At 42.1% G+C, this 26,118-nt stretch overlaps 2 protein-coding genes across 5 annotated transcripts; one reads left to right on the top strand and one right to left on the bottom strand.

The window, feature by feature from the left end:
* Positions 1 to 1,612: 1,612 nt before the first annotated feature.
* Positions 1,613 to 19,831, bottom strand: hrob (homologous recombination factor with OB-fold). Its single transcript, XM_021324666.2, is given in 11 exon segments — positions 1,613 to 1,969; positions 3,752 to 3,821; positions 3,823 to 3,981; positions 4,081 to 4,200; positions 4,285 to 4,370; positions 9,427 to 9,535; positions 11,313 to 11,447; positions 15,665 to 15,748; positions 15,840 to 16,775; positions 16,855 to 16,905; positions 19,753 to 19,831. Coding segments are annotated over 11 exon segments (1,812 nt in total). The 5' UTR covers positions 19,759 to 19,831; the 3' UTR covers positions 1,613 to 1,913.
* On the top strand, positions 19,420 to 25,245 carry asb16 (ankyrin repeat and SOCS box containing 16). 4 transcript variants are annotated; one of them, XM_036148212.1, is made up of 7 exons: positions 19,420 to 19,613; positions 19,737 to 20,115; positions 20,201 to 20,468; positions 22,787 to 23,195; positions 23,282 to 23,365; positions 24,604 to 24,708; positions 24,789 to 25,245. In XM_036148212.1, exons 2-7 carry the CDS (start codon positions 19,779 to 19,781, stop codon positions 24,969 to 24,971), a joined length of 1,386 nt encoding a protein of 461 aa, XP_036004105.1. In that variant the 5' UTR covers positions 19,420 to 19,613; positions 19,737 to 19,778; the 3' UTR covers positions 24,972 to 25,245. The 4 variants fall into 4 exon arrangements, with proteins under 4 accessions (XP_036004105.1, XP_036004107.1, XP_036004106.1 ...); XM_036148214.1 differs by having other exon boundaries at positions 19,421 to 19,613; positions 19,829 to 20,115; XM_036148213.1 differs by having other exon boundaries at positions 19,421 to 19,613; positions 19,788 to 20,115.
* The last annotated feature ends 873 nt before the right edge of the window (positions 25,246 to 26,118 follow it).

Here is a 26,118-nt window from a genome sequence, read left to right as displayed (position 1 = left end):
TCCCCTGTGATCATATTTCTCCAATTTTAGCTTCCCTTCATTGACTTCCTGTTAAATCAAGAAGAGAATTTAAAATTCTCCTTCTAACGTATAAAGCCCTTAATAATCAAGCTCCATCATATATCAGAGCTCTGATTACCCCGTATGTTCCTAACAGAGCACTTCGCTCTCAGACTGCAGGTCTGCAGGTGGTTCCTAGAGTCTCTGAAAGTAGAATGGGAGGCAGATCCTTTAGCTATCAGGCTCCTCTCCTGTGGAACCAACTCCCAGTTTTGGTCCGTGAGGCAGACACCCTATCTATTTTTAAGACTAATCTTAAAACTTTTCTTTTTCACAAAGCTTATAGTTAAGAGTGGCTCATGTTGCCCTGAGCTACCTCTATAGTTATGCTGCTATAGGCTTAGGCTGCTGGAGGACATCAGGGTCTATTTTTCTCACTCTACTGAGTTCTACTGTTCTCCAATTTGCATTGCTTGTTGTCATTTCAGCTTTTAACCTTTTGTTCTCTCTCTTTTTTTCTTCATAGAAGGTACACCTGGTCTGGTGTTCTGTTAACTGTGACATCATCCAGGGAAGACAGATCATCCGCTATTACCATCTAATGTAGAACAGATTACTAGATCAATGTGTGCTTCTGTGCTTTCTTTGTCTCTGCTCTGTCTTCTGTAACCCCAGTCGGTCGAGGCAGATGACCGTTCATACTGAGCCTGGTTCTGCTGGAGGTTTTTCCTTCCCGTTAATGGGTGGTTTTTCTTTCCACTGTCGCTTCATGCATGCTCAGTATGAGGGATTGCTGCAAAGCCATGTACAATGCAAACGACTCTCCCTGTGGCTCTACGGTTCTCCAGGAGGAGTGAATGCTGCTTGTCGGGACTTTGATGCAATCAATTGGCGCTATATAAATAAAATGTAATAGAATAATTGTGGAGCGGCAACATAACTATGACAAAACCATCCCACATTCTTTCTTTAACGTTTCCTTAGAAAAATGTATTTGATTTATACAAAAATGGTTAAAATTGACTGCATCGTCCACCCAAACTGTGTTTTAAGCCACCTTGAAATGCTCACTTATCTGTGAAGGGAAGAACCCGGTGTCTCGTAAGAGGCATCTGAAACATCTGGACGATAACGGAGCCTATCTGTAATCCGCCTGACGCTTACACTGAAAGTCAACCCATTAAATAACGTCTGCCTATGCGAGGGGAAGGCGGGGGGCCAAACAGCAGCCGTTTAAATGTACGACCACCTTCCAACGCAGAGCGAACGCTGCAAACAAGAGCGTTTTTATCACTGAATTCCCACTCCCTCTTAAACATAAAACGGGACAGTAAAGCTGCTGCTCCTTCCCCAGAATGACAAACAGGCTGAGGATTAACCTGAATGTGCTACAGTGAGGCAGACGCAGTGGAGGAGTCTGGGTGTGAGAAGGAAATCCCTCCACAAGAGCGTGTTAGTCACAGCGGGACGCCACCCTGATGCCACCGAGCTGGGTAAACACCTCTCCATCAACGTACCCCAGCAAGGCACGGTGAGGGGGACACATCAATGCATTTTGTAGGAAAAAAAAAAGGTAAGTGGAGGACAAATAAAAAAAAAAAGCAACAAGAAACACCAGAAGGCAACAACGCCTCACCTTGGCTTTAATGTTGCATAATTCCCAGAACAATCTTCTTCTTCTCCAAAGACGATGTAGTCCAATTAAAGGGTTTTTCATTTCTTAAAGTGACATCAATAACCGGTGATAAAGTAGAGCGGGCCGTTCAAGAATATCAATTACAGTTTCTAGTTCCTGAAATAAAAATAAACATAGAATAGTATTTATTTTTTTAAAGTTCTTTTGAAAGAGGCGATGTCCTGAGAACAGAGAAGCTTCACAATGGAGTCCGTGATAATCAGATGTAATGTTGACGCTAAAAGCTGTAGGTGTCCTCCGGTATCTCTCCCAGCAGCTCATCCAGGTCGTCGTCTGCAAAACCAGGGACACGAGACACAAGCAGTCAAACGGAGAACAAATACAGAAACAAGCCAAGCTTTTACATGTCATTTAATAAAGTCCACCGACGGCTGTCAAAGATTAATTGTGGTGTTTAAAGGTTCTGCTGTCACCTGCAACGGTTCTGCAGCGTAAATGAGAATATATTCTTTTTAAGACGGCCTCTCTCGATACAAACCGGTCTTTGGTGAATGTACCGCTCGCACAAACTCTGTGTTAAAGGTGGAGCATCATATGCAGCCACATGTGTGAGCCTGCAGGCATGTGCTGCAGGGCGAGCAGCAGCTGACAAAGGAAGAACACATCCTCCATACCAAAGTCCCCACGGAGACATCTAGAAAACCTTCAGGCTTGTTTTGAGATGGGAAAATGCAACCAGGCAATGGGAAGACTTGGGCTAAATTAATTATCTTCAGCCTACAAATCAAGCTTATTGGCTTTTCATACATATTGAGGCAGCACCATACTTTGCTAATATTCTAACAAGGACTGTTCTAAGAGGTTTACCTGTTGCCGTGTCATTAATTCCCATTTTGCATATAAATGGGACACGCAACATATTGGAGGAAATGTTGCTGCAGCAGCTACTGCTACTGCTCATAAGTATATATGAGCTCGGGCTGGGCAATATGGTTTAAAAATATTTTATCATACCAAATCCGATTAATCTATTTTCTTTCCCTTCTTTTCATTTCACGAAAATAAATCAAAGAAATTTTAAAAAACTTTTTAAAGTCTATTTCCAGCATTTCATCTGGGAGTTGGCCTGAATTCAAAGTGCAACTAAATACAAGCTGTGAAACAAGATGGCGGCCCTGAAAATATTACAGAATGTTTGCTGCTGGTGGTTTTACACAATGAGCTGAGAACAGGCTTCATTTCACTTGTAACTTAAAACTAAAAAAAAAAAAAAAAAGGAAATGAATGAATTAAAGTGTTTCGTCTTGTTGTAATCAAAGATCTCCTCTTTAGAATAGTCTGACTATATATTTTCATAAACAAATATTCGGAATTACATGATTTCTCTTTATAGAAGTCCAATGAGTAAGTTTGCAAAATAAAATCCTGATTTTCCAAAAATTAAATCTTAAATCAATTAGACCAATTAGGTCAATAACAATAAATGAATGAAATGTGTGGGGGAAAAAAGAGGTCCATAAAAAATAGAAGTTTTCCTTCATTTTTCTAGTTTTCTAGCCTTTCATGTAGGTTAATACTAGTCATGATATCCTCCAACCAATCAGAAACCCAGGAACGATCCGTCACCAAGCTCCGCCCCCTTCAAAGAGTTCATAGATCATGTGTTTTTTTTCCCCTTTTCTTTTTTCTTTTTGTTTTTTATATAATTTATGGTCAGAGCTCCACTTAAAACATGTTTTGAATGTTTTGATAATTATCGATATCGGTCAATATGATTTGTATTTTATCTATATGCTTTTTTCCCCTATATCTTCTAGCCCTGAAAACAATTTATCATCCAGCCACAGTGTGAGCCAACAGAACTGATATCAAGTGTATGTCAAGGTCCACACACTAACTAGTAAATTATCAATAATTTATAACGTTAGATCAATTCCTAGGTAAGAATTGAAAAAAAAAAATACTTCTGTCACCAAAGTAGCTTCATGTGTTTAGACGTTGATAAGAATCACATCCTAAGTTACAACTTTAGGCTGAGATTCCTGCATCTAAAATTCACGTAATTCACTGAGAACGTCTGTTTTTTCAAGTTTTATTATATAAACCGCGTCTGACCTGCATCCCAGTCGGCGTCCTGCGGCGCTGGAGTCCCAAAACTCTCACGGAGACCTCTGCTAGAGTTCACCGGATTTGTTATCCTGAGCGGGCGTCTGCACCTGAGAGCCTTTAGCTCCCTCTGCGCATCCTTCAGCCCTTTTCCCCTCGTCGTCCAACTCCAGCTGCATCCGAGACAGCGGCTCCCGGGGGACGTCTGGGGCCCGAGCGGGTGACGACATCGCCGGCTCCTGGGGAGGGACGAAAGGGGGATTTAAAAGCCCGTGAGACGGGCTTTAAAAGAACGTTTTATGGATTTGCTGCAACGCCGTTTCCCAGCTGGCGCTCACCAAGGCCAACGGGGGGAGCTGAGTGGAGAGGCTGACTCCATCAGGAGAGTAGATCCTCAGCAGGTTGTTGGGCGTCACGTTCAGGTAGTGGTTACGATGGGATGGGGAAAAGACGCCCACCTGCTCCCGAAAGAAAGGCAAAGCGATTAATAACTGTGGCCAGTTTTAGCTCGAGCGCTTGGAGCTCCTTCCAGCGGGTCTCACCTGTTTGAGGAGCAATATGGCCCCAGCTTTCAACTCCTCAGATCTCTCTTCTAAAAGACGCCGATGCACAGTCCCCTGAATCTCCCCTTCAGCCCCAAATCATGAAAGATAAAAAGCAGTTTATGATCAAAAAAAGAAAAAAAGAAAAAGAAATGTGCTCCAGCTTCTTTGATGGAGGCATTAGTTAGAAATCAAACAGAGACATGAATAAATAAAAAGCTATTTTAAAAGCAATCTTCCAAATGTATGAGTCTGGGCGTGGGTTCCCAACCTTTATCTGATTTATGTTAAACCAAAAAGAGTACAAAGAAAATGCTGTTGGGCGATCCGTTCATCTTCCAAAACTAGTGGGAGTTTTAACTCAAAGATCAGAGCCGATCAAAGGAAAAATCAGCAGATTCTGATCGCTGCACCCATCCCATTGTTGCATCTCTAGTAAAACTACAAACCATAACTACAGTAAAAATATCTTCACTATGTCAGCTCAAAGGCACTTAAGGTCAAATATCTCAGCGACTTTTTTATGAATTAAAAACTTTGCATTATTTATTGTCCATTAGGGCTGGACGATATAGCAAAAAAGTGTATAGATAAAATAGAAATCATATTGATCAATATCGATAATTATGAACAAATTCAAAACATATTTTAAGTGCAGCTCTGGCTATTCTATGCTGTTTATGCAATTACATCACAGATATTAAACTTTTTACCAAAACTGCAAGTTTTTAAAAAAGAAAAAAAGAACACGTGCTCTCTGAACTCTTTGAAGGGGGCGGAGCTTGGTGACAGAGCTTCCTGGGTCTGCGTTGTGATTGGCTGGGAGGATGTAATGACTGTAATATTAACCTACATGGCTAGAATGCAAAAGGAAGGGAAACCGTTATTCTATTGAACTTTTTATTGACCCTTATTTACTATCATCGATATACATCTATTGATCGATATATATTGTTATTGAATTATCGTCCAGCCCTGTTGTCTATTCAGACTTGTTAGTTCTCCGTCATCTTATTTATCTTTATTTAGGGAGTGAATATGAAACGAGAACGAACCCTAAACCCAGGTGCAGCAGGGTTACATCCGGCTAAAGGAAGCCAGAACCTCCACAAGAAATCTCTTCAGCGACACAAACGCAACATAGCAATTAAATTTTATAAGTTGGGGTGAATTTGAGAAAAAGAGCTATTTTTATAGGTTAATGCCAGAAAAGTTGAGAAAAAAAAAAAAAAACAACAACAGTCTGGCAAATGGTTTCTGGCCTTTCCACTAAGTGCCGCTAGCAGCTTTTTCGCAGCAGGACACTTTCAGTTGAACGCTTGCTCTAAAACGTGGATTCTCTCAGAGAGGCTGTGTGGAAATATCCTTCTGAAACATTTCAAAGCATTTTAGGAATGACAACTGAAGCTCCTTGATGACTGTCTTAGGAAAAAAAAAAAAAAAAAAAAAGAAATCACATACACAACACATCGACCAGCGTGTGGTGAGAAGCAAGAGCAAAGTCTGCAGAAATGAAATATGAGGGAGCAGTTCTCTGAAAAATCTGATGATATTTTACCGTCTTAGCAGCTGAGTGGAAAACAAAAAAAAAAACAAAAAAAAAAAAAAAAAAATCGGAGCAAAAATCCAGAGCAAGTGTTATTTGTATTCTCTCCGGCCACTGAAGGAACATTTGTGCATCATTCTAGGAATGACAAATCATCACCTTTTTAAGAACTGCAGCAGGACACCAATCACTGTCCTCCTGTGTCCCACTGAGCTTAAAGGGGACACATTGTGTTTTTTATTTTTAGGCCTTCCTTTTCACACTGAAATCATTCAGCTGTGGTCTATATGAAGTGGAACTGCAACCCTTGGAGCTGGACTACAAAAATCGCGACAGAAAAAAACTAAATGGTGAAATTGGTTAGCCGGAAGTCCATGACCTTGTTCAACAGTTCTGCAGCAAATATTCTGACACAATAGTTCAAAAGGCAAAATGAAGAATAGAGAAAACTGAAGAAAAATATGACACAAACCGAATATAAAGATTCAATGGAAACCAGGTGGGCGATAAATGTATTTAATCGATTAATTCCAATTTAAATTTTTTTTTTTCCTCAAGATTTCATTTTTGGAAAAATCAGGATTTCATTTTCCCTTGGGCTTCCATGAAGAGAACAGCAGCAATGCTGAATATATGTTTAGGAAAATATATTGCTAAAATATGGTAATGAGGAAACTTTTGTTTTACCATAATACCATAATAATTTCCTCATTTACCAAGTTAGTTTGAAGTTACAAGTAAAGTCTTCTCTTAGCTCATTGTGTAAAACCACCAGCAGCAAACATTTAATTATATTTTCATTGTTTACGACAACATCTTGTTTTCTAAGCACGTTTCACAGCTTTTATTTATTTGCACTTTGAATTCTCATCAACTCCCAGATGAAACGTTTGTAATACAAATAAAAGTTTTTAAATTTATTTCTTTAATTTCTTTTTATGAAACAAAAAGGAGGAAGAAGAAAAAACGATTAGTCGGATTTGGTATAATAAAGTCGAAGATTTTATTTTTATGCCATATCGCCCAGCCCTAATCTAAATTTGTTTGACCACATAAAAAAACATTTACCGTATTTTTTGGAGAAGTCGCATCAGTCAAAAAATGCATCATAAAGAGGAAAAAAGTTTTTAGAAGTCGCACCGGACTATAAGGCATTTATTTAGACATTTATTTCACACAATCCAAGACTAAAAACAGATTTAACCTGGTAAACCAATTTATTAATTTGCACAGCTGCATCCACAACCGGCTGAAGAACATGGAACATACCTCGGAGGATGAATCAGATAAATTAGCAACTCCTTTTATCCAGCACATTTCAGTGTAAATATGTCCAAATAAAGGCTAAATTAGTCCGTGAGCGTAACAGTGCTACGTGCTAAGCTAACAGTACGACACGGATATTTCAGAGCAACATAAAGCTGACGTGCATCAGTGAAGTTGTAACCCGCCAGGACAACAGAGCTGTAAGCTAGCGCTAGCTGTTATTAGCCTGTCTGTGAAGCTAATAGCAGGGCTCTGTCGCGGTCTGGGCCCTTCGAGCTAAACGCCGTGGAGAACATCCTCCAGCAGGATCGGGTTGGCAGTGGGTCAGTAATGGTGTGGGGGGGGGGCATTTCTTTGGGGGCCGCACAGCCCTCCATGTGCTACCAGAGGTAGTCTGAAACAGAGGTGAGATCCTTAGACTCATTGTGAGACCAGATGCTGGTGAGGTTGGTCCAGGGTTCCTCCTAATGTAAGACAAGGCTAGACCTCATGTGGCTGGAGTGTCAGCAGTTCCTGCAAGATATAAGGTATTGATGCTATGGACCGGCCCGCCTGTTCCCTAAACCTGAATCCAACTGAGCACATCTGGGACATCATGTCTCGCTCCATCCACCAACGCCACGTTGCACCACAGACTGTCCAGGAGTTGGTGGATGTGTTAGTCCAGGTCTGGGAGGAGATCTCTCAGGAGACAAATCCTCCACCTCATCAGGAGCTGCTCAGGTGTTGCAGGGAGGTCATACAGGCAGGTGGAGGCCACACACGCTACTGAGCCTCATTCTGACTTGTTTTAAGGACATTACATCAAAGCTGGATCCGCCTGTAATGTTTTTTTTCCACTTTAATTTTGAGTGTGGCTCCAAATCCAGACCTCCACGGGTCAATACATTTGATTTCCATTGAGGATTTTTGTGTTATTTCGTTGTCAGCACAAGGGCTGGATGACATTGCAAAAAAAAAAAAAAAAAAAAAGCATATTGATATAATAGAAATCAGTTTAATCGATAATTATCAACAAATTAAAGACTTTGATTTTAAGTGCAGCTTTGGCCATTTTATGCTGTTGCTTAGCGACCGATTTTTAGATACAGATACACACAAACACTGAATTCAAACTCAACCTTTTATTCAACCAACTTTTTATCAAAACCACAAGTTTTTAAAAAAGAAAAAAAGAACGCACGTCCTCTGAACTTTTTGAAGGGGGCGGAGCTTAGTGGCAGAGCGTTCCTGGGTCTGCGTTGTGATTGGTTGGGCGGATTAATGACTGTAATATTTACCTACATGGCTAAAATGCATAAGGAAGGAAAATTTTTACTCTATTGAACTTTTTATTGACCCTATTTTTTCCCTATCATCGATATAAGTCTATTGGTCGATATATATATCGTTGTTGAATTATCGTCCAGCCCTAGTCAGCACATTCAACTATGTAAAGACGAATATTTCATTCATTCAGATCTAGGATGTGTTATTCCAGTGTTCCCTTTAATTTTTTGAGGCGTGTATTTATTACTTTTATTTGAACTTTGTCGACCCACATGAGCCATTACTTTAAACTTTTCCATGGTTACAATGGAAGTAATTAACTGTGCAGCAGAGTTTCTGTTTATTTAGTTGAAACCTGAAAATGACACTCCTCCTATTAGAATTCAGTTTTTAGGAGTGGAAAAAAAAAAAAAAAAAAACACGCTGCAGAGCTTTCAGTGGGCGGGAAGCTCATTACACAGAGAACAGTCACTCTTAGTGTCAGGAGCACCTCATACCCACCCACCACCAAAGTCGGTCCGCCACAACTGAATCACTAATAGGCACTTAAGTCCAGAGCTGGAAAACATCCACTCCTGCTGATAATCAGTGCACCACATGCAGCAGCGCTCAGGAGGCCATGGCAACGGCTTTGGAGGCGGATCAGAGGCAGCGGTGAAGGCTTAGGACGGAGCAGAGGAGGAGACAAGTCGGTGAAATTAAGACGCTTCCTGCTGCAGACGCTGGACACACGCGGTGCCCCGGCCTCCGTGTGCGCCGCACACATCAGTGTGTGTGTGTGTGTGTGTGTGTGCAGCCGAGCTTGTTACAGCGGCTGAACTTTGCTGCCAGCGGCACGTGGAGCCGGGGCCAACGCTCCAAGAGCAAAATGTCAAAAAGCAAAGAGAACAGCTCGCTGCTCTCCCTGCGGGTCGGAGTCGCTCCCTCTCTCTCCGTACCAGAGGGCCCGTTTCCCTGGACTATTTGATCCGAGTCGGCACATTCAACACATCCCAAAAGAACCGGCTTGACGTTCCAATTAGAAGACAATGAATTCGACTTATAACGGCGTGACTCTTTACCTGTTGGGTCTTTAAACACGGCCTTGGCGTCGGCGTTCGTGTGGATGATGCTCTTCAGCAGCACGGCCATGTTGGGCACTTTGTTTCTCGGCAGCCGTTTCAGAGCAGCCTGATTACAAAAAAAAGTAAAAACATTTAGCTTTTTCTTTATCCTTCATCACCAGATCAGACAGAAATACTAGCAGAGATGAACGTGGCACGCTGAAATAACAGCTGATTTGTTGTCACTTTCACATGAGGTCCCCAAAGGGAAGCATGCTTGAGGCGAAGTAATCCTCCATTTAACTCCATTTTTATGAAGCAGAATCTGATCTCTGGTCAGTTCATTAATGCGTAGATGATCATTTTGTCAGTTTTGTCAATTCAATTCAATTCAATTTTATTTATATAGCACCAAATCTAGAAACATGTCATCTCAAGGCACTTTACAAAATCAAGTTCAATCATAATATACAGATTGGGTCAGATTATGCAGATTGGTCAAATATTTCCTATATAAGGAAACCAGTTGATTGCATCAAAGTCCCGACAAGCAGCATTCACTCCTGGGGAACCGTAGAGCCACAGGGAGAGTCGTCTGCATTGTACATGGCTTTGCTGCAATCCCTCATACTGAGCAAGCATGAAGCGACAGTGGGAAGAAAAAACACCCATTAGCGGGAAGGAAAACCTCCGGCAGAACCGGGCTCAGTATGAACGGTCATCTGCCTCGACCGACTGGGGGTTACAGAAGACAGAACAGAGACACAACAAGAGAGACAAAAAAGCACAGAAGCACACATTGATCCAGTAATCTGTTCTACATTAGATGGTAGTAGCGGGTGAGCCGTCTTCTCTGGATGATGTCACAGTTAACAGAACGCCAGACCAGGTGTACCTACTATGAAGAAAAAGAGAGAGAGCAAAAAGTTAAAAGCTGAAATGACGACAGTCATTTCAATGTAATACAATGCCAAACTGGAGAACAGTAGAAATCAGTAGAGTGAGAAAATTAGACCCTGATGTCCTCCAGCAGCCTAAGCCTATCACAGCACAACTATAGAGATAGCTCAGGGTAACATGAGCCACTCTAACTATAAGCTTTGTCAAAAAGGAAAGTTTTAACATTAGTCTTAAAAGTAGACAGGGTGTCTGCCTCATGGACCAAAACTGGGAGTTGGTTCCACAGGAGAGGAGCCTGATAGCTAAAGGTCATAATCCTTTTAATTGAACGGAGCGAGAAAACATCTGCAACTTTAAAAACGCATGCGAGTTATCTGCCGCTGTAACACTTCTAGAATCAAGTTTCCTCTCCAGGTGCCGCTGCGGCTTTATTTACTTTCCGTTTCTGCTGAGAGGCTTTGTCACGTTGACGAATGGTTTGTAAGCAAGCTCGGCCTTCAATTCCTCCAGCTTTTCATCTCCTCTAATAAATCTACCGGCCGAGCGTCTTAATCACCTCCGCCTTAAATATCACCGCTTTCACCGTCGCCTTCATTAACACGAGCAGGAGCTATGAGGACGCTGCGGCAGCAACACGCAGATCTGAGCAGGATTTACCGCTGGAATGATCCTGCCGCTCCGCTTCATTAGACGGAACAAGCTCAAGCTGCGTGCTAATTTGCCCGGCGAAGCGAACGCGGATTTTGGGGCGGCTGATATTATTGTGAAGAGCAGCCGGCATCCTCCGCGTGACCCTGTGCCTGCGTGAGAACAGAGCCGGGGTCAGTGGACGGGCCGACGCGTGCGCTCGGGTTCACAGACGCTGCCTTCAGGTGGTTCTAACCACAGGCCAGCAGCAGAGTCTCAGAATGCCATCAGGGTTGATTAATCGTGTTTTTAAAAAAGCTTGACCCAAATATGTAGTCCTATGCAGCAGCACTGACAGGGAGTAGAGGAGAGCGTACCTTCCGGAGCACCATCACCACGCTGTAGGTGTGCAGGAAGCACGACGGATTCCTCTCGTCCAGCCCCGTCTCGGCCTTCATCGCCGCCCAGGCGCGGCCGCTGAACTCCTCTTCGTCCGACTGGGAGCTGGGACACTGGAGGATGAGATGATGATGAGAGAGAGATGGCGTCAGACGTCACAGCCGCCGATCGCAGGGTTAAAGTTAGAGTTAAAATCAGTCCTTTAAGGGCCTCTTAGTCTGCTAGATGAATAAAAATGTAAACGTGTGTGATGACGGGACAGCAGGAGGAGGAAGCACATCCTGACAGGACAGGCGCTAAAGCCGGGCGGGATGCAGCGCCATCAGAGCGTTTCACAAAGCCCAATCCGGGCTCAGGAAACACGACCGTGCCAAGCCAGGTAAATGTGCGTTAAATGCGCGTGGAGGAGTTGTGTGCTCCAGTCTTTAAACCAAACAAGCAACATGGAGCCTGATGAGGAACTAAAGCCCATCAGATATAAGGAAACGCAGCTGCTTTTGTTAGGACTATAATTCAATAATATATATCGATCAATAGACTTTTTTTTTTAAATCGATGATAAAAAAAGGGTAAATAAAAAGTGTAATAGAGTACAAGTTTTCCTTCCTTATGCATTTTAGCCATGTAGTTTAATATTACAGTCTTTACATCCTCCCAACCAATCACAGCACAGACCCAGGAAAGCTCCGCCCCCTTCAAGGAGTTCAGAGAGCACATGTTCTTTTTTTTAAAACTTCAAGGTTTGGTAAAAAGTTGTTTAAAGAAAAAAAGGGTTGATTTTGAATTCAGTGTTTCTGTGTTCTGGATCTAAATATATGTCACTAAGCAACAGCATAAAATGGCCAGGGCTGCACTTAAAATCAAAGTTTTGAATTTGTCGATAGCTATCCACATCGATCAATATGATTTCTATTGTATCGATATGCTATTTTTGTTCTACATCGTCCCGCCCTAGCATTTGTTTGGAGCTACTTACTGTAAATGGCAAACAAATGTTAAACCGTCTTCTCAGATTCTGACTCTAGAGGGCGCTGGTGCGCTGACCCATAACCCCACTTATCAGATTTCAATAGTAGCATTAATCTTTAATACAGATATTGTTTTCATTTAAAAACACTAACCACAGACTCTAAAACAAATTGAAAAAAGTTAATGTAATGTCTGATATGATAAAATATATCAAGTAACATAATATTCTGTTTGCAGTTGTTAGGTCACTGAGCCTTATGGTTTGCATAGTTTTTCCCCTTTTAGGCTGTGAGATTGCATATTTTGTGCACCTGAGGGGGAAATACGTTTTTTTTTTCTGGAGAAGTCTGCAAAACGGCGCCCCCTAGAGCTGCAGGATTTCGTGGAAAGTGGCGTAACAACAGACTTTACATTTTGCTTTCTCATCAGCCATCATCTAAGTCCCTCAACACATGCAACAGTCCATTAAAGGCCTTTCTGTGAAACTCAGAACAGCAGCAGCTGAACAGTAACAAAGCCCGCATGGACAGTAATAAAGTTAATAATGGTATGGGATGCCATCATTATTTTAAAATAATAATAGTAGTTCACTGAATACTAAGGCGTATCAGTGGTATTTTAATGCAGACTGATGAAAAAAAAAAACACAGATAAGGAAACAGAATCACTGACAGAACTCGTTGGTTTCTGATTGGGTGACCAACGACTGAGCAGAGAAAACACCAGGATTAAATCCTCAGACTCTCGCTGGTGCAGCGGCTCCTGGGTTCCTCCTGCTGCACAATAACGATAACGGCCTCATGCAGCAAGAGTATGCAGGCAGTACCTGCCGGATGAAGGGAGTGATACCACTGACTTTATTTAGGGGTATTGGAGTAACGGGGGTCACAATACAAACGCATGACGCGTTGTTTCCATTTTTATTTGTGAGGAAAAGCCAAATTTCTTTCAATTATGCAGCATTTGTGTTGGTCTGTCCAATTAAGGGGCATGAATACCTGTATGAGGCACGGTAGAGGTATAAGTGTAAAGAAAACTAAAAATATACTCAAAATGTTTTGAGAATTCAAATCATAGAGCATTATTTATGCATTTCTGGCAGACCAGAAGCCTTTCGTCATTATTTTGTACTAAAACTGACTGAACAAGGTAATCGGTCTTGAAATTGCCGTTCGCTGTTCAGCACCAAGACTGTTTGTCTGTGTGACTGAAAACAAGGACATTCGTCTATATTTGTTTATTATTAATTATTATTATTATTATTATTATTATTATTATTATTATTATTATTATTATTATTATTATTATTATTATTATTATCATCATCATCATCATCATCATCATCATCAATATTATTATATAGGGGGCGACTGTGGCTTGATGGGTTGAATAGTCATCTGGCAATAAGAAGGTTGTGGGTTCGATTCCAGCTTCCCCTTGCCACATGTCGATGTGCCCCTGGGCAAGGCACTTAACCCCAAATTGCCTACTGAGCTGCGTCTCGGTGTATGGGGAGTGTTGGCCTAGTGGTTAGAGCAGCGCGCTTGCACTCAGAGAAGGATGCAAGTACCCGGTTCAATCCCCAGCGCCTGCACTCTGGGTCCCTGAGCAAGACCCTTAACCCCAGATTGCTCCCCGGGCGCCGTACATGGCAGCCCACTGCTCCCCAAGGGTAATGGGTTAAAAGCAGAGAACAAATTTCGTTGTAATGTATGTTTCAATGACAACAAAGATGATATTACTATTACTATTAAACCCTGAAGGCATCATAATAACCAACATTTTTCTTGTTTCCCACTGGTTTGAATTAAACACAGGGCGGCCATGAAGCTTTAAAGAACGCTGCAGAAAACCAATTTAACAAAAACCTAACGATGACTCGCCAGGGAGACAAAAAGCAGCGTAACGAATGTCTTGTCTTATTTTCATTATTCCTAGAGGCCAGAACTGCAAATAGGAATAAAATCTGATTAACCGACCCAGAGAGGAAGGTGAAACTAAACTGGTTGAGAATCACTAAAAAGAAAAATACAAAAACAAATCTTTGTTTACTTCCTTTGCGCCGTATAGAGAAAATCTTCCTAAGCGTCCAGACGGGGAGGCCGCTGTGGCATGTGGTGCGTGGACGCAGGCTACCAGCGATGGTAGGGGGAGCAACACAACAAGTGTGTCAGAGAAGAAAAACGACTTAAAAGAATGGCATGAGAACGACTTCATGCAGCAGGCGTTTGGTGGATGCCCAGCAGCAAAAAATAATAATAAAAGAGCTAAACGCGTATTTTCTTAACGCTCCTAGTCAGGCCTGCAGACTGTTTTTAAGCATTTCTCAAACAGCAGCTACAGCCTGCGTTTGGTCGTGGCTAATCCACGAGGATCCAACCTCAGCCTGACAACAGCCACGGTTGGAAATAAGTCCGCATTAGTCACCATCAGACCTCATTTGCTGACACGGATCTAGACGTGACCAAGTCAAACCAACCCAGACGGTGGCAGCGCCTCAACAGGCCCTCAATGGCGAGCGCAAGACACGAGCGTTCATCCCTCCTGAAGCCTGATGAATCTGGACCGCATGGCCGTACGCATCCCACCCCCCACATCTAAACCATCTCACCAACTTTCTTTGTTTCGTTGAAGAGGACCTGAATTAAGAATTACGCAGCACGTTTTTAGACGCGTCTCCGCTTCAGCACTTCAGATGTTACCTGAGCAGCAGAGCCTGACTGCAGCCAAGCCGCCTGACTCAGGTGTGCAGAGCGACGGACGCATCTAAACGTCCCTAGGGCTGGACGACATAGGGAAAAAAAGCACGTCAATAAATCTTGTTGATCGATATCGATAATTATCAACTAACTCAAAAAAAAAAAAAAAACATTTTAAGTGCAGACATTTTTGCTGCCGCTTATCGACCTATTTTTAGATACAGAACACAAAGAAACACTGAATTCAAACTTAACCCTTTATTCAACCCACCTTTTACCAAACCTGGAAGTTTTTAAAAATTAAAAAGTGTGCTCTCTAAACTCTTTGAATGGGGCAGAGCTTAGTTCCTAAGTCTGCGTTGTGATTGGTTGGGAGGATGTAATGACTGTAATATAAACCTACATGGCTAAAATGCAAAAGGAAGGAAAACTTTTGATTGACCCTTTTTTTTTCTATCATTGATATACGTCTATTGATCGATATTGTTATTGAATTTTCTTCCAGTCCTAATTTTAGTGTGGGACAGCTGTTCTAGTGTAAATATTAACAGGCTGTATAAACATATTTCACTCTGTTGGCCTGACACGTGACAAACGGGGGAAACTCGTTTGCTTTCTGGACAGACGTGTCCAGTCAGGCTTTGTCTCCGGGTTTTCTTTACCTGACTCGGCGGTCGAGCCACAGCCCCGTGTGTAGGGGTGTGAGGCACGGAAACCACGATCTCGTCCAGATTCTGACCCTGAGGCTGAGAAATAAGAAGGAAAAACAAAGATCAAAATGAAGCAGTGGTGTGGAAAAAAACAAACATGTTCTAACTGAATCCAAAGCAAGCTGACCTGCTGAGGCAGAAGCCCTGCAGGGCCGGGGAAGCGCCGCGTCCTGGGCTGGTGGGACTCGGAGCGAGGCCTCTTGGGAAGCCTGCTGGACGCGGACACCAGCTGGACCAGGCGATTGGTGAGCACCGGCGTGTGCAGGGGATGGGGGCTCAGACCGGAGGCGTCCAGCGAGGGCGACGGCGCCGGGGAGACGGTGCTGAAGAGACCGCGGGCCTGACAGGGCGCCTGCGGAGCCGCCCGTGGATTCTGGAGCCGCTGAGGACAGCTGGGCGTCCGGGGAGGGCCGCTGGTTGAGGCTGCGGCGAGGCGGGCGGCGGGGGTCCGTGGAGGAGCTGCGGGGAGAGCAGCGCGGGGGCTTGGAGACTGCAGGTGTGCAGCAGGGAGGCTCCGGGGAGGTGCGTTATAACTACAGCGGCTGGAAGTCCTAGACGCAGCAGCGGGCTCCCGGGGGCTCATGTCAGGAGGCGTGTGGCTCCTCACATGAGCAGAAGGTCTCAGCGTTTTCACTGAAGACGCGGCGGGCTCGGACCGCTGCCTCGTTTGCTCGTCGCACTCATCCAGGTCTGCCAGGTCAACGTCCCAATCGTCAAAGTCATCCTGGGCCGTGGAGGGCCTCCCGGGGCCCTCGGTGTTGGCTGGACTCTGCTGTGGCTTAGAGTTATTTACGGTGGAGAGGAGAGGAGAGGCAGGCACAGTGGAGGAGGAGAGCTGTCTCAAACCCAAAGCAACAGTTTGTGCAGCACCACTGAGCATGCTGCTCCCTGACGCTGCGTAATTGCGCAGTCCAGCCGCTTTCTCCCCCGCTGGCCCACGGCACGCGTCCTCTTGTTCCCTGTGAGACACAGAGGAGGCCCGCAGGGCGCAGGACGGCGCAGCAGCTTCCACGTCGGCCGGTCCTGGGACTGAGCAGGCGGTCCAGTCTGTCCCCAACACATCCTGGGACAAAAAGGGGAGCAAACAGAGGTCAGCGGGTCCCAGAGCACATGGGGGGGACACTCTGAATCAGGTGTGTTACCTCATCATCAAAGTCCTCGTCCAGGCTGAACAGGCCACTCAGTTTGCTGGTCTGGAACAAAGACAACAGCCACGTTATTAAACGTCTTCATGCAAACACACACAAAAAAAGCAGCTAAAAAAAAAAAGTTTAACAGACTTTAGAAAGTGGCTCAAATCGCCACGCGACATTTGTTTTTAGCTCCGTTAGCTGTCCGCTTTGGTGTGATGGGGTAACTCACCATCGCAGTCACGGAATATCGCGATGAAAGCCGAGATCAAGTTCAGATGAAAACGCCAAACTTAAGTGAACTGCCATTCAACAAGCGACAACGAATAAAAGGAGGCGACGTTCACCCCAAACATCGGATAAATACACACAACCGGAGAGAGGGACAACTTTCCCTGGGCTCTGTTGCTGCCCCGGTGCCGCGCCTGAACGTTCAAACGCAACGTGATGACGTAACGAGCACTCGCGAAAAGAGTTGACGTAAATCGAGAGCGTTCGCCGCTCGTCTGGGTAGCTTCGCTTAGCAAAAAAGTTAGGAAAAAGTCTTTTTGGATTCAAACGTATAATTTTCAGGAGCATTATAACAAAAATAAATTAATTTAATTAATTTATCGTATATGATTAAATCTGTAAAGTGTCACTTAACTTAAAATATGTTATATTTGCAGATGACACCATTTTTCTGTAGGGGGAGACATCTTCAGCAGCCTTTCCTGGCAGTCACAGCAGAAATTTAAACATTTAAACAAATTATTGATGAACTTAAACAAAACTAAATATATAATCTTTAGAAACTGTAAAATAACCGTAGCTGATGAAACACAAACAAAAATATACAGGACCACAAATTCTGATAGAAAGCCTGAATTCATTTATTAAGAACCAAAATGGAAAAGAGCACAACAGTCATTGGAAAGGCTCAGTTAAATTATAAATCATAATTGTCTGTATAGTTACATCACGTCTTACCATATCTGAATTTGTGTGTGGAAGCACGTAGGAACAGATACCAAAACAACATAGGGCCATTACACAGACTACAAAAATACCAATCAGAATATCTCACAACATGGGATTTAGGGAACACGTCAACATTCTGTTTTTAAAATCCCAAATGTCAAAGTTATTATGTTAATGCACATAGAAAAGCTACTTTGAGGGAACAAACAAAGATTGTTTTTGGATAGAGATGGAAGTTACAACCTAAGAAGAGAGCTTAACCTTTAAATGCTTTTAAAAGAATCAGTGGACTGGGCTGAATTATATATATATATATATATATATATATATATATATATATATATATATATATATATATATATATATATATATATATATATATATATATATATATATATATATATATATATATATATATATATATATATATATACATTTTTTTTTTTTTTTTTATGGACCTGAGAATTTAATTAAAAACATTGGACTTGATGTAATGAATTTAGAAGGGAGTAGGAATATATGAGTTTTGCTTCAGCATACTCCCCTTCGGACATTTTGTATGTTTATGGAAATAAAGAGGTGGGTAGTAACCAGTTACATTTACTCAATTACATTTACTGGAGTAATTTTTTGAGCAAAATGTACTTTTAAGAGTAGTTTTACTACACTGTACTTTCACTTGAGTGATGTTATTATTCAAGCATTGCTACTCTTTAGTAAAATTTCTGTCTACTCTACCTACTGCTAGTAACCTTATAAATAAAGAACATACTTGTTTTAACCAAAAATGCTCCAGAGAAAAAAAACTTAGAGTTAGGTTAAAGTGAGACATGTTATTTGTACACAACCTTTGTTATTTTTATGTTATTTTCTATCTGCTGAGCTCACTGAGCCAATTGGAGGTCAATTGAACATACAGTAAACAGTAGATATTGTCACTGGAAAGCAAGTCTTTAAAATACCAGAGTTTGCACATAACATAATTTTGTCTGTCCGATTACAGAATTTTGAAATATTAAATCATCAGCTGTTAAGATTAGTAACTCAGTACTTGAGTTGCCTTCTTACTGAATACTTTTCACTTCTTGGTTTATAACTTTTTACTTTTCCTTGAGTAAAAATATGTGGAAGTACTGCTACTCTTACTAGAGTACAATTTTTGGCTACTCTGCCCACCTCTGTGGATATGTTTCTTTCATTTATTTGTATTTGTTCCAACCGAATGATTTTAATCAGTCAACAAAACGTATATTTTTTTTCAGCATTGTATAAGTAAATATTAAATTTCTTGCTTCTCTTGCAACCTAAAGAGAAGAGAAAACTAATTAAATCGAGTATTCATCCTGGATTTTGAGACACCTACATATATATTTGCTCTTTTTTTTAATTGATGACAATCCTTATTTGATAATAATTATTGCTGATTATCTCATCTGAAAGTATTTTATTAATTTAAACGAATGAATAATTAAATGGCAATCTGGTTCATCATGAAACTCTTGAGTTCAACTCCTCTTTGAGATCCATGAAGTCTTTGCACTTTGCTGCTAGGGGAATATCAACGTTAGGGTAATGCCGCCATCTAGTGGTCACATCGAATAGTGCGAGTATCAGTTTGCGTTCTGATCTAAAAATATCCAGAGTACAACTTATTCAAGCAGTTATCTTGTGACTATGAGCACAAATGAAGGACGTCTGATTTAGACGTTAATTCGTATTAGTTTAACTTCAAAGAGAAATGGGTCCAGCTTTGGTAATTTCCTTGACATTTGTTTGACTTCCCTGGGAACTCGCTCCACTTCCAGTACAGGGTGAGTAAAAGCTGTTTGCCGGCATTTATGTAAGCAGTACTGCTCATTGCTAACAGGCTAAGGGGTTTAAGTGCAGTTCGTGAGTGTAATTATAATCAATATTAAACCTGTTTTCTTGCCAAGTTTCCACTGATTTTACCTTCATGGGATTGATGGTAGGGGGTCATGTCCAAGGACACGTTTCCCTTCTCCTCTACCTCACTGCGCTCTCTCAGACTGGAGCAGGAGCTCCAGGACTGGGAGGATGAACGGCGAGCTTTGGCTCACAGGAGAGCCATGATCAGGCCCCCGGTGCCTCGGGCCCCGCGGCTCCCTCCCAGGCAGCCGCGGCTCCAAGAGGTCAGAGCCCCTCCGCCCCAGATCCGCTGCAGAGACGTGAGCGTCCACAACACCTTCATGTGCGGGGACATAAGGGGAGTTCACGCTGTGCTGAAGGACCCTGCCATGGTCAACGCCCTGATGGAGACAGTGCATGAGGAGATGGTGTGGACTCCAGAGATGGGTATGGCCTCTGAGACTCCGGCAATTGCGCAGGCGAGCGTTACCGCTGACATTAACGCTGTGCGCCCTCTCTGCTGCTCTCTCAGGCATGTGGACCCTGAGCTCCAAGGTGAAACGCACGTCGGCCTTACGCCTGGCCGCCAGCCGGGGACACGCAGCCTGCGTGGAGGAGCTGCTGTTCCGTGGAGCCGAGGTGAACGCCGACCCTGGAGGCAACACTGCGCTCCACGATGCCTGCGCAGGGGGCCACTCCGTCTGCGTCCAGCTGCTGCTGTCCCATGGAGCAGATCCTGAGGTGCAGGCGGCGGATGGCAGCGCTCCTCTTCACCTCTGCGCCTCTGCCCAGTCATTCCAGTGAGTGGCCAAGCAGTTCATGCAGAATATCCTATTCTAACCCCTTTATGCACGGTGGTCAGCACAGTGCACAGCTATTTAAAAGCTGCCCGCTTGTATGTGATTGTTTACTTGTTAATAAGACTTTATTTAGACTTAAATTTCAAATACTGCCACCTACTGGACAGGTAATGTAACTTCAGGATTTCTTAGAACTAGCATGAGACTCAGTCAGCCAAAAATCCTGAATTATTTGCAGAGACCTTTTCAGTTAAACATATATTATTAATCAACACTGATATGAAGACTAATTCAACCGGGGGAAATTATATGTGTGATTAATGGTAGAATATCCATTAAAGAGGACATTATCTATCACTGGTTATAATTTACTTAAACAGCAGTAAATGTTTTTTTGTGATTGGACGAGTTTCCTTAGCCAAAATGTTGCTCTGCATCAAAGGTCCACATGTGCAGAGACTGTTGAGTGTATACAGCCGTGTTAAATCGTGAAGTGATTCATGCGATTAAAAAAAAAAAAATGAGACTGATAAATAGTTTAAAAACTTTTTGTGTAAAATATGAGCAGAACATATGAACTCAAGTAAAACACGTATTTATCAGAGGATAAATATAAAAAGGTAAAAAAGGAGCATAAAATTACACACCCTTAAACTAATCCTTTGTTGATGTGTCGAAGCACCCTTTTTCATTCATGTTCAGCATTCAAAGTGCACTCCCCACCATCAGTTCTAGTAAATCTCATTAACTTGAGATAAAGCTTGACTGCTCTAGTGGCTTTGTTGTGAAATTTGCTCATTTGCATCCTTCAGCCACAGTTGGGTGATCATTTTTGTACCAGAAGAATACACACACACACACCCAAAAAAAAAAAAAACACACTCACTGACACAACTCCAGTTATTATTTTCCTCACAACTGGAGAAATCTGGGACAACACCAGACTGAAACGGGTCAGCGAGGCCAACACCACAGAGGAAGTGGAAGGTTTTCCAGAAACTACTGGTTCTGGTCCACATGCAACAGCTGCCATCTGTATTCTCCTCGTGTCTGGACTAAGGAGTCGGGTCCCAAGACAGACGGTCTTTCTTCCAGGGAAAACATCCGGCCCTGCTCAAAATCCCCCGAACCATTTTGTGTTAATGGGTCTGATGAGACCAAACCCGGCTTTTCACCGTGAAGAGAACGAGCGCGGCACGTCCTCATGCTGAAACACAGCGGAGGCAGCATCACCTCCTGGGGTTAGGTTTTGTCAGAGGGAACAGCGGATGAAGTTATTAATTGTTCCAAATAATATTCAGTTCTGGCCAAAAACATTCAGTTGTCTGTAAGAAGACGGGAGAACACTTTCATTATTCGGCAACATAGGGAGTTTGAGCGTGCCTCTAAATCACAGGTGTCAAACTCAAGGCCCGCGGGCCAAATCTGGCCCTGCAAGGTAAATTATCCGGCCCTCGAGAGCCGGAAAAAAAGGCATATATCCTTTTATAGTGTATAAAGTGGCTAAAACTGTGCCTCCTGTAAGTGTAACTCACCCCAATATCAACTTTTTTTGCAGATAAACTGTATAAACTGGGCCTAAGAGTGCTACTTTTATGTTACTCTGCATTTTTTATACTACTGTGTGAACTGGAATGAATTTATGAAATGAAAAGTATCGTCTCTACACATGCAAGCGGCCCTTTTAATGACTTCATGATGCCAAAGTGGCCCCATAACGAAATTAGTTTGACACCTTTAAATCAACAAAAGAATGATTTAATGAGAGGAAAAGTAAAGTTTTAGACATGAAAGCCAGAGCCCAGAAGAAATAAAAGGGTTTATTTTATCATGAGACGTCTTCTAGATCTGACAGAGTTAGAGAACCTTTTGAAGATGAATGCTGATCTACTCCTATCAGGAAAACTGAAACGAATCCAGGAAAGGTTTAGTTTACTGGTCATTGCTTTTTTTTTACTTTCCCACCTAACAGATTTGGCTGTTTTTCAGTTCAGTTGTACAGGATATATGTCACACATGTGGAAAAAAAAAGGGTTGAAATTATTTATCAAGGTCTCACTTGTTTTTTTTTTTATCATAAAATCCAACATTCAAACATGGGTGTGTAAACTTTTAAGAGCCCTGTGCTATTTCTGTGATGCCTTTTCATTTTCATTTGCAAGTGGTTTCCTCTGCAGATAAGTGCCTTTAAAACTATATAAATTCCACATTTTAAGACATCAGGGGGGAAAAAGACACAAAAATAGCTTCATTTATTTTGTATCTAAGGTCACGAGAGACGTTTGGTTGTTAATCTGGGGGTTCTGATCGTTTCCAAGCTGTGCCAAGCTGCTTTTAGAAAGAGACGCGGACGTCAACGTGAGGAGCCGGGAGTCGAGGCTCACGCCTCTGCATGTGGCTGCGCAGCGAGGCCTGGAGGAACACGTCGAGCTGCTTCTCAGCCACGGAGCAGACGTCTTAGCCACTAATCGAGAGGGGGAGACGCCCCTGAACGCTGCGTGCTCCGGAGCGGAGAGGCCGTCTGAGGCCGGCAGGTACCTGCGTGTGATCCAGAGGCTGCTGGATGCGGGCGCTAATCCCCAAACTGCAGGCAGGAAGCAACACACCCCGCTGCACAACGCCTGTGCAAACTGCTGCCCCAGGATTGTGGATGTCCTCCTGCAGCACGGAGCAAAGGCCGATGTGGAGAACTGTGCAGGATACACACCAATGGACTGTTTGCTCCAGGTACCAGACATTTAGCATTAGGACGGAGACAGAGACAGGTTCTAGTCCAGTAAGCAGTTTAACTCTTGTTTTCTGTGATTGTTAAGGTTGTGGAAGATTACCCGACTCAGCAATCTGAAGCAATAGCCCGATCCCTGCTGAACTATGGAGCCAAACCTGTTTCCCCGAAGGTTCGACCAACACTTCAATGTCACACAACAAACTTACAGCCATCAAGGCACATCTGATTTTATTCAATAAATACTGATTCAAAGTTTAGACATAAGTTACGGATTGCTCAACAGTCTTTAGTCATCCTTAATTAATTTACATCCTGCTTCTAATCAGCTTGATATTATCCTAACACTTTTTTAAGGCTGACATTTTTTTGACTAATTTCTATTCCTGTACTTTACAATTTTTCTCAAGTTATGAAACTCAAGGAATTAACAGCGGATTGCAAACCTTTGAATCCCCCTTGGCTTTGTACCTATTTTGTTACATTCTAACCTGTAAATAAAATGCTTTTTTAAAATGTATGTAATGAATCTACAAAAAATAGTCTAAGTTGGTGAAGTGAAAGTATCTATCTATCTATCGATAGATAGATAGATAGATAGATAGATAGATAGATAGATAGATAGATAGATAGATAGATAGATAGATAGATAGATAGATAGATAGATAGATAGATAGATAGATAGATAGATAGATAGATAGATAGATAGATAGATAGATAGATAGATAGATAGATAACTGAAAACGGATGTTCACGCTTTTGTTGGTGCAAAATGCCGCAAATTTTCTAACTGTCAATTTTAACTTTAAATGTTACGTTTGTGAGGCAACGAAACATGATAAGTACCACAGTATATGAACATGCAAAAACTGAAATAAAAGTAAGTAAAACTTTGAAATGAGTGCATTTATCCTTGATTTGAGCAGCAAGCTTAAATAATCTGCCAATGGAATAAGATTTTTGCACTTTCTAAAATAGGAACAACTCATGTCCGTCATCTTATTTCAAGTCCAGTTCATCTAGTTATCTTATTTTAGGGGGTTAAAATACTCATTCCAGATCATCTTATTTACCTGCACAAATTAATGGCAAATACACTAATTTCACAAAAATGTTTCTTACTTTTAGTTCCCTTTTTTGCAGTGATGCAAAGCTCTGTATAACAGACAAATGTTTGAAGAAATGATATTAAATTAGACCTTTATTAAAACTTAATTAGCAACCCATCACAAATAAACTAATTGTTTTCCTTATTCGCTCTACTCAGTGTAAAAAAATAGCCATAAATACAATTTTTTAAGAAATAAATAGGATTTTACTCCCCATGCCACTGGGTGATTTCTAAAGAGCTCTTGATTGTGATTAGCTGAAGGATGGTTTATGAAATAACTCACCTCTCATCCTTCACAGATGCTGAAACATCTGGCCTTGTATCCTGACGTTCTGCTGGTGATGCTGAACTCGTACACATCCTTCCCACCCTGTGAGTGGCTGGACGCCCTGTCTCCTGACACGGTGAGCTCCCTCAGGAGTTGAACCCGCTCTCCTCTGGTCGTTTGCACCCGGCGCTGTTACGTCTCCCTTTCTGCCTGCAGCTGCCCCAGGAGCACCTGCCGTTCTTCCACTCCGTGCGTCAGAGGAGCGCTCAGCCTCCATCCCTGCAGCATCTCTGTCGATGTGCTTTGCGTCAGCATTTAGGAGCCCGGTGTCACTCAGCTGTCTGCAAACTGGACATTCCTGGCTCACTGAGGGATTATCTGCTGCTCTACAACAGCTGAACTCTCCACTGATCGTCCATACTGTCACATCGGCAACGCGCTTGCATGCAGCTAGTCGTTGCCTTTACATGTTAAATTGTTGTTACTGGTTTTAAATTGAACTTGTGATAAATGTTCGTCGGATAACACTGATTCCTTGAAATTTAAATTCTCCTTGGTCCTCACAAGCGATGCTTTCCGGATATATGGTGCCTTGGAAAACTATACGTGTTTATACCACCAAAAGTACACAAATAAATAAAAATAAAACACTTTCAAAAGTAAAAATCTGAAAGTTGTGGCACGCGTATGTTTATATCTCTTCCACTCTGAAGACTCCAGATGAAATCAAGTACAACCAACTAAGTCACCTAATTATTAATACAGACGTTCTGTGAAAGCCTCAGAGGTTTGTTGGTGTGGTGCAGAGCTGGGTACTAACTAGTTACATTTACTTTTGTAACTTTTTGAACAAAATATACTATTAGGAGTAGTTTTACTGTACTTTTTACTTTTACTTGAGTCATATTAATACTCAAGTATCGCTACTTTTCCTGGAGTAAAATCTCTGGCTGCTCTACCTGCTGTGATTAACTTCATGAATTGAGAACATTCTTGTTTTAACCAAAGATGCACCAGAAAGACAAAAACCTGGAGTTTAAGTTAAAGTGAGACTTCTTATTTTTACTCAAGCTTTGTTGTTTTAATGTTATTTTCTATCTGCTGAGCTCATTGAGCCATTTGGAGAACAAATGAATGTACAGTAAACAGTAGATATTGTCATTGGAAGCACATTACACTGTTCTAACATACTGGATATACATTAACTGCTGTAAGTATAGCTTTCAAGTTTAATGTTGAAAAAAATGACTTAGAAAAGTGCACCTTTTGTCTTTAAAATACCAGAATTTGCACATAACCTTATATTTTTGTCTGTCCGATTACATCATTTTGAAATATTAATTCATCAGCTGTGATAATTAGTTACTCAGTACTTGAGTTGCCTTCTTACTGAATACTATTTACTCTTACTTGAGTAACTTCTGGCTGAAAACTTTTTACTTTTCCTTGAGTAAAAATATGTTGAAGTAGTGCTACTCTTACTTGAGTCTAATTTTTGGCTACTCTAGCTTTTTTTTTATTATAAAATCCGACATTTGGTTTCCTC

Source organism: Fundulus heteroclitus, chromosome 16 (assembly GCF_011125445.2).
Source record: "Fundulus heteroclitus isolate FHET01 chromosome 16, MU-UCD_Fhet_4.1, whole genome shotgun sequence".
Lineage (NCBI taxonomy): Eukaryota > Metazoa > Chordata > Actinopteri > Cyprinodontiformes > Fundulidae > Fundulus > Fundulus heteroclitus.
Note: the sequence above shows the minus strand (reverse complement) of the source record. Positions and strands in the feature narration are given on the sequence as shown.

Bases quoted from the DNA above. Each gene is read 5' to 3' on its own strand.
- asb16 (XM_036148212.1), top strand. From the start codon at position 19,779: ATGTCCAAGGACACGTTTCCCTTCTCCTCTACCTCACTGCGCTCTCTC. The intron at 20,116-20,200 runs GTATGGCCTCTG...CTGCTCTCTCAG, and splicing joins GGTGTGGACTCCAGAGATGG to GCATGTGGACCCTGAGCTCC. The intron at 24,709-24,788 runs GTGAGCTCCCTC...TTCTGCCTGCAG, and splicing joins ACGCCCTGTCTCCTGACACG to CTGCCCCAGGAGCACCTGCC.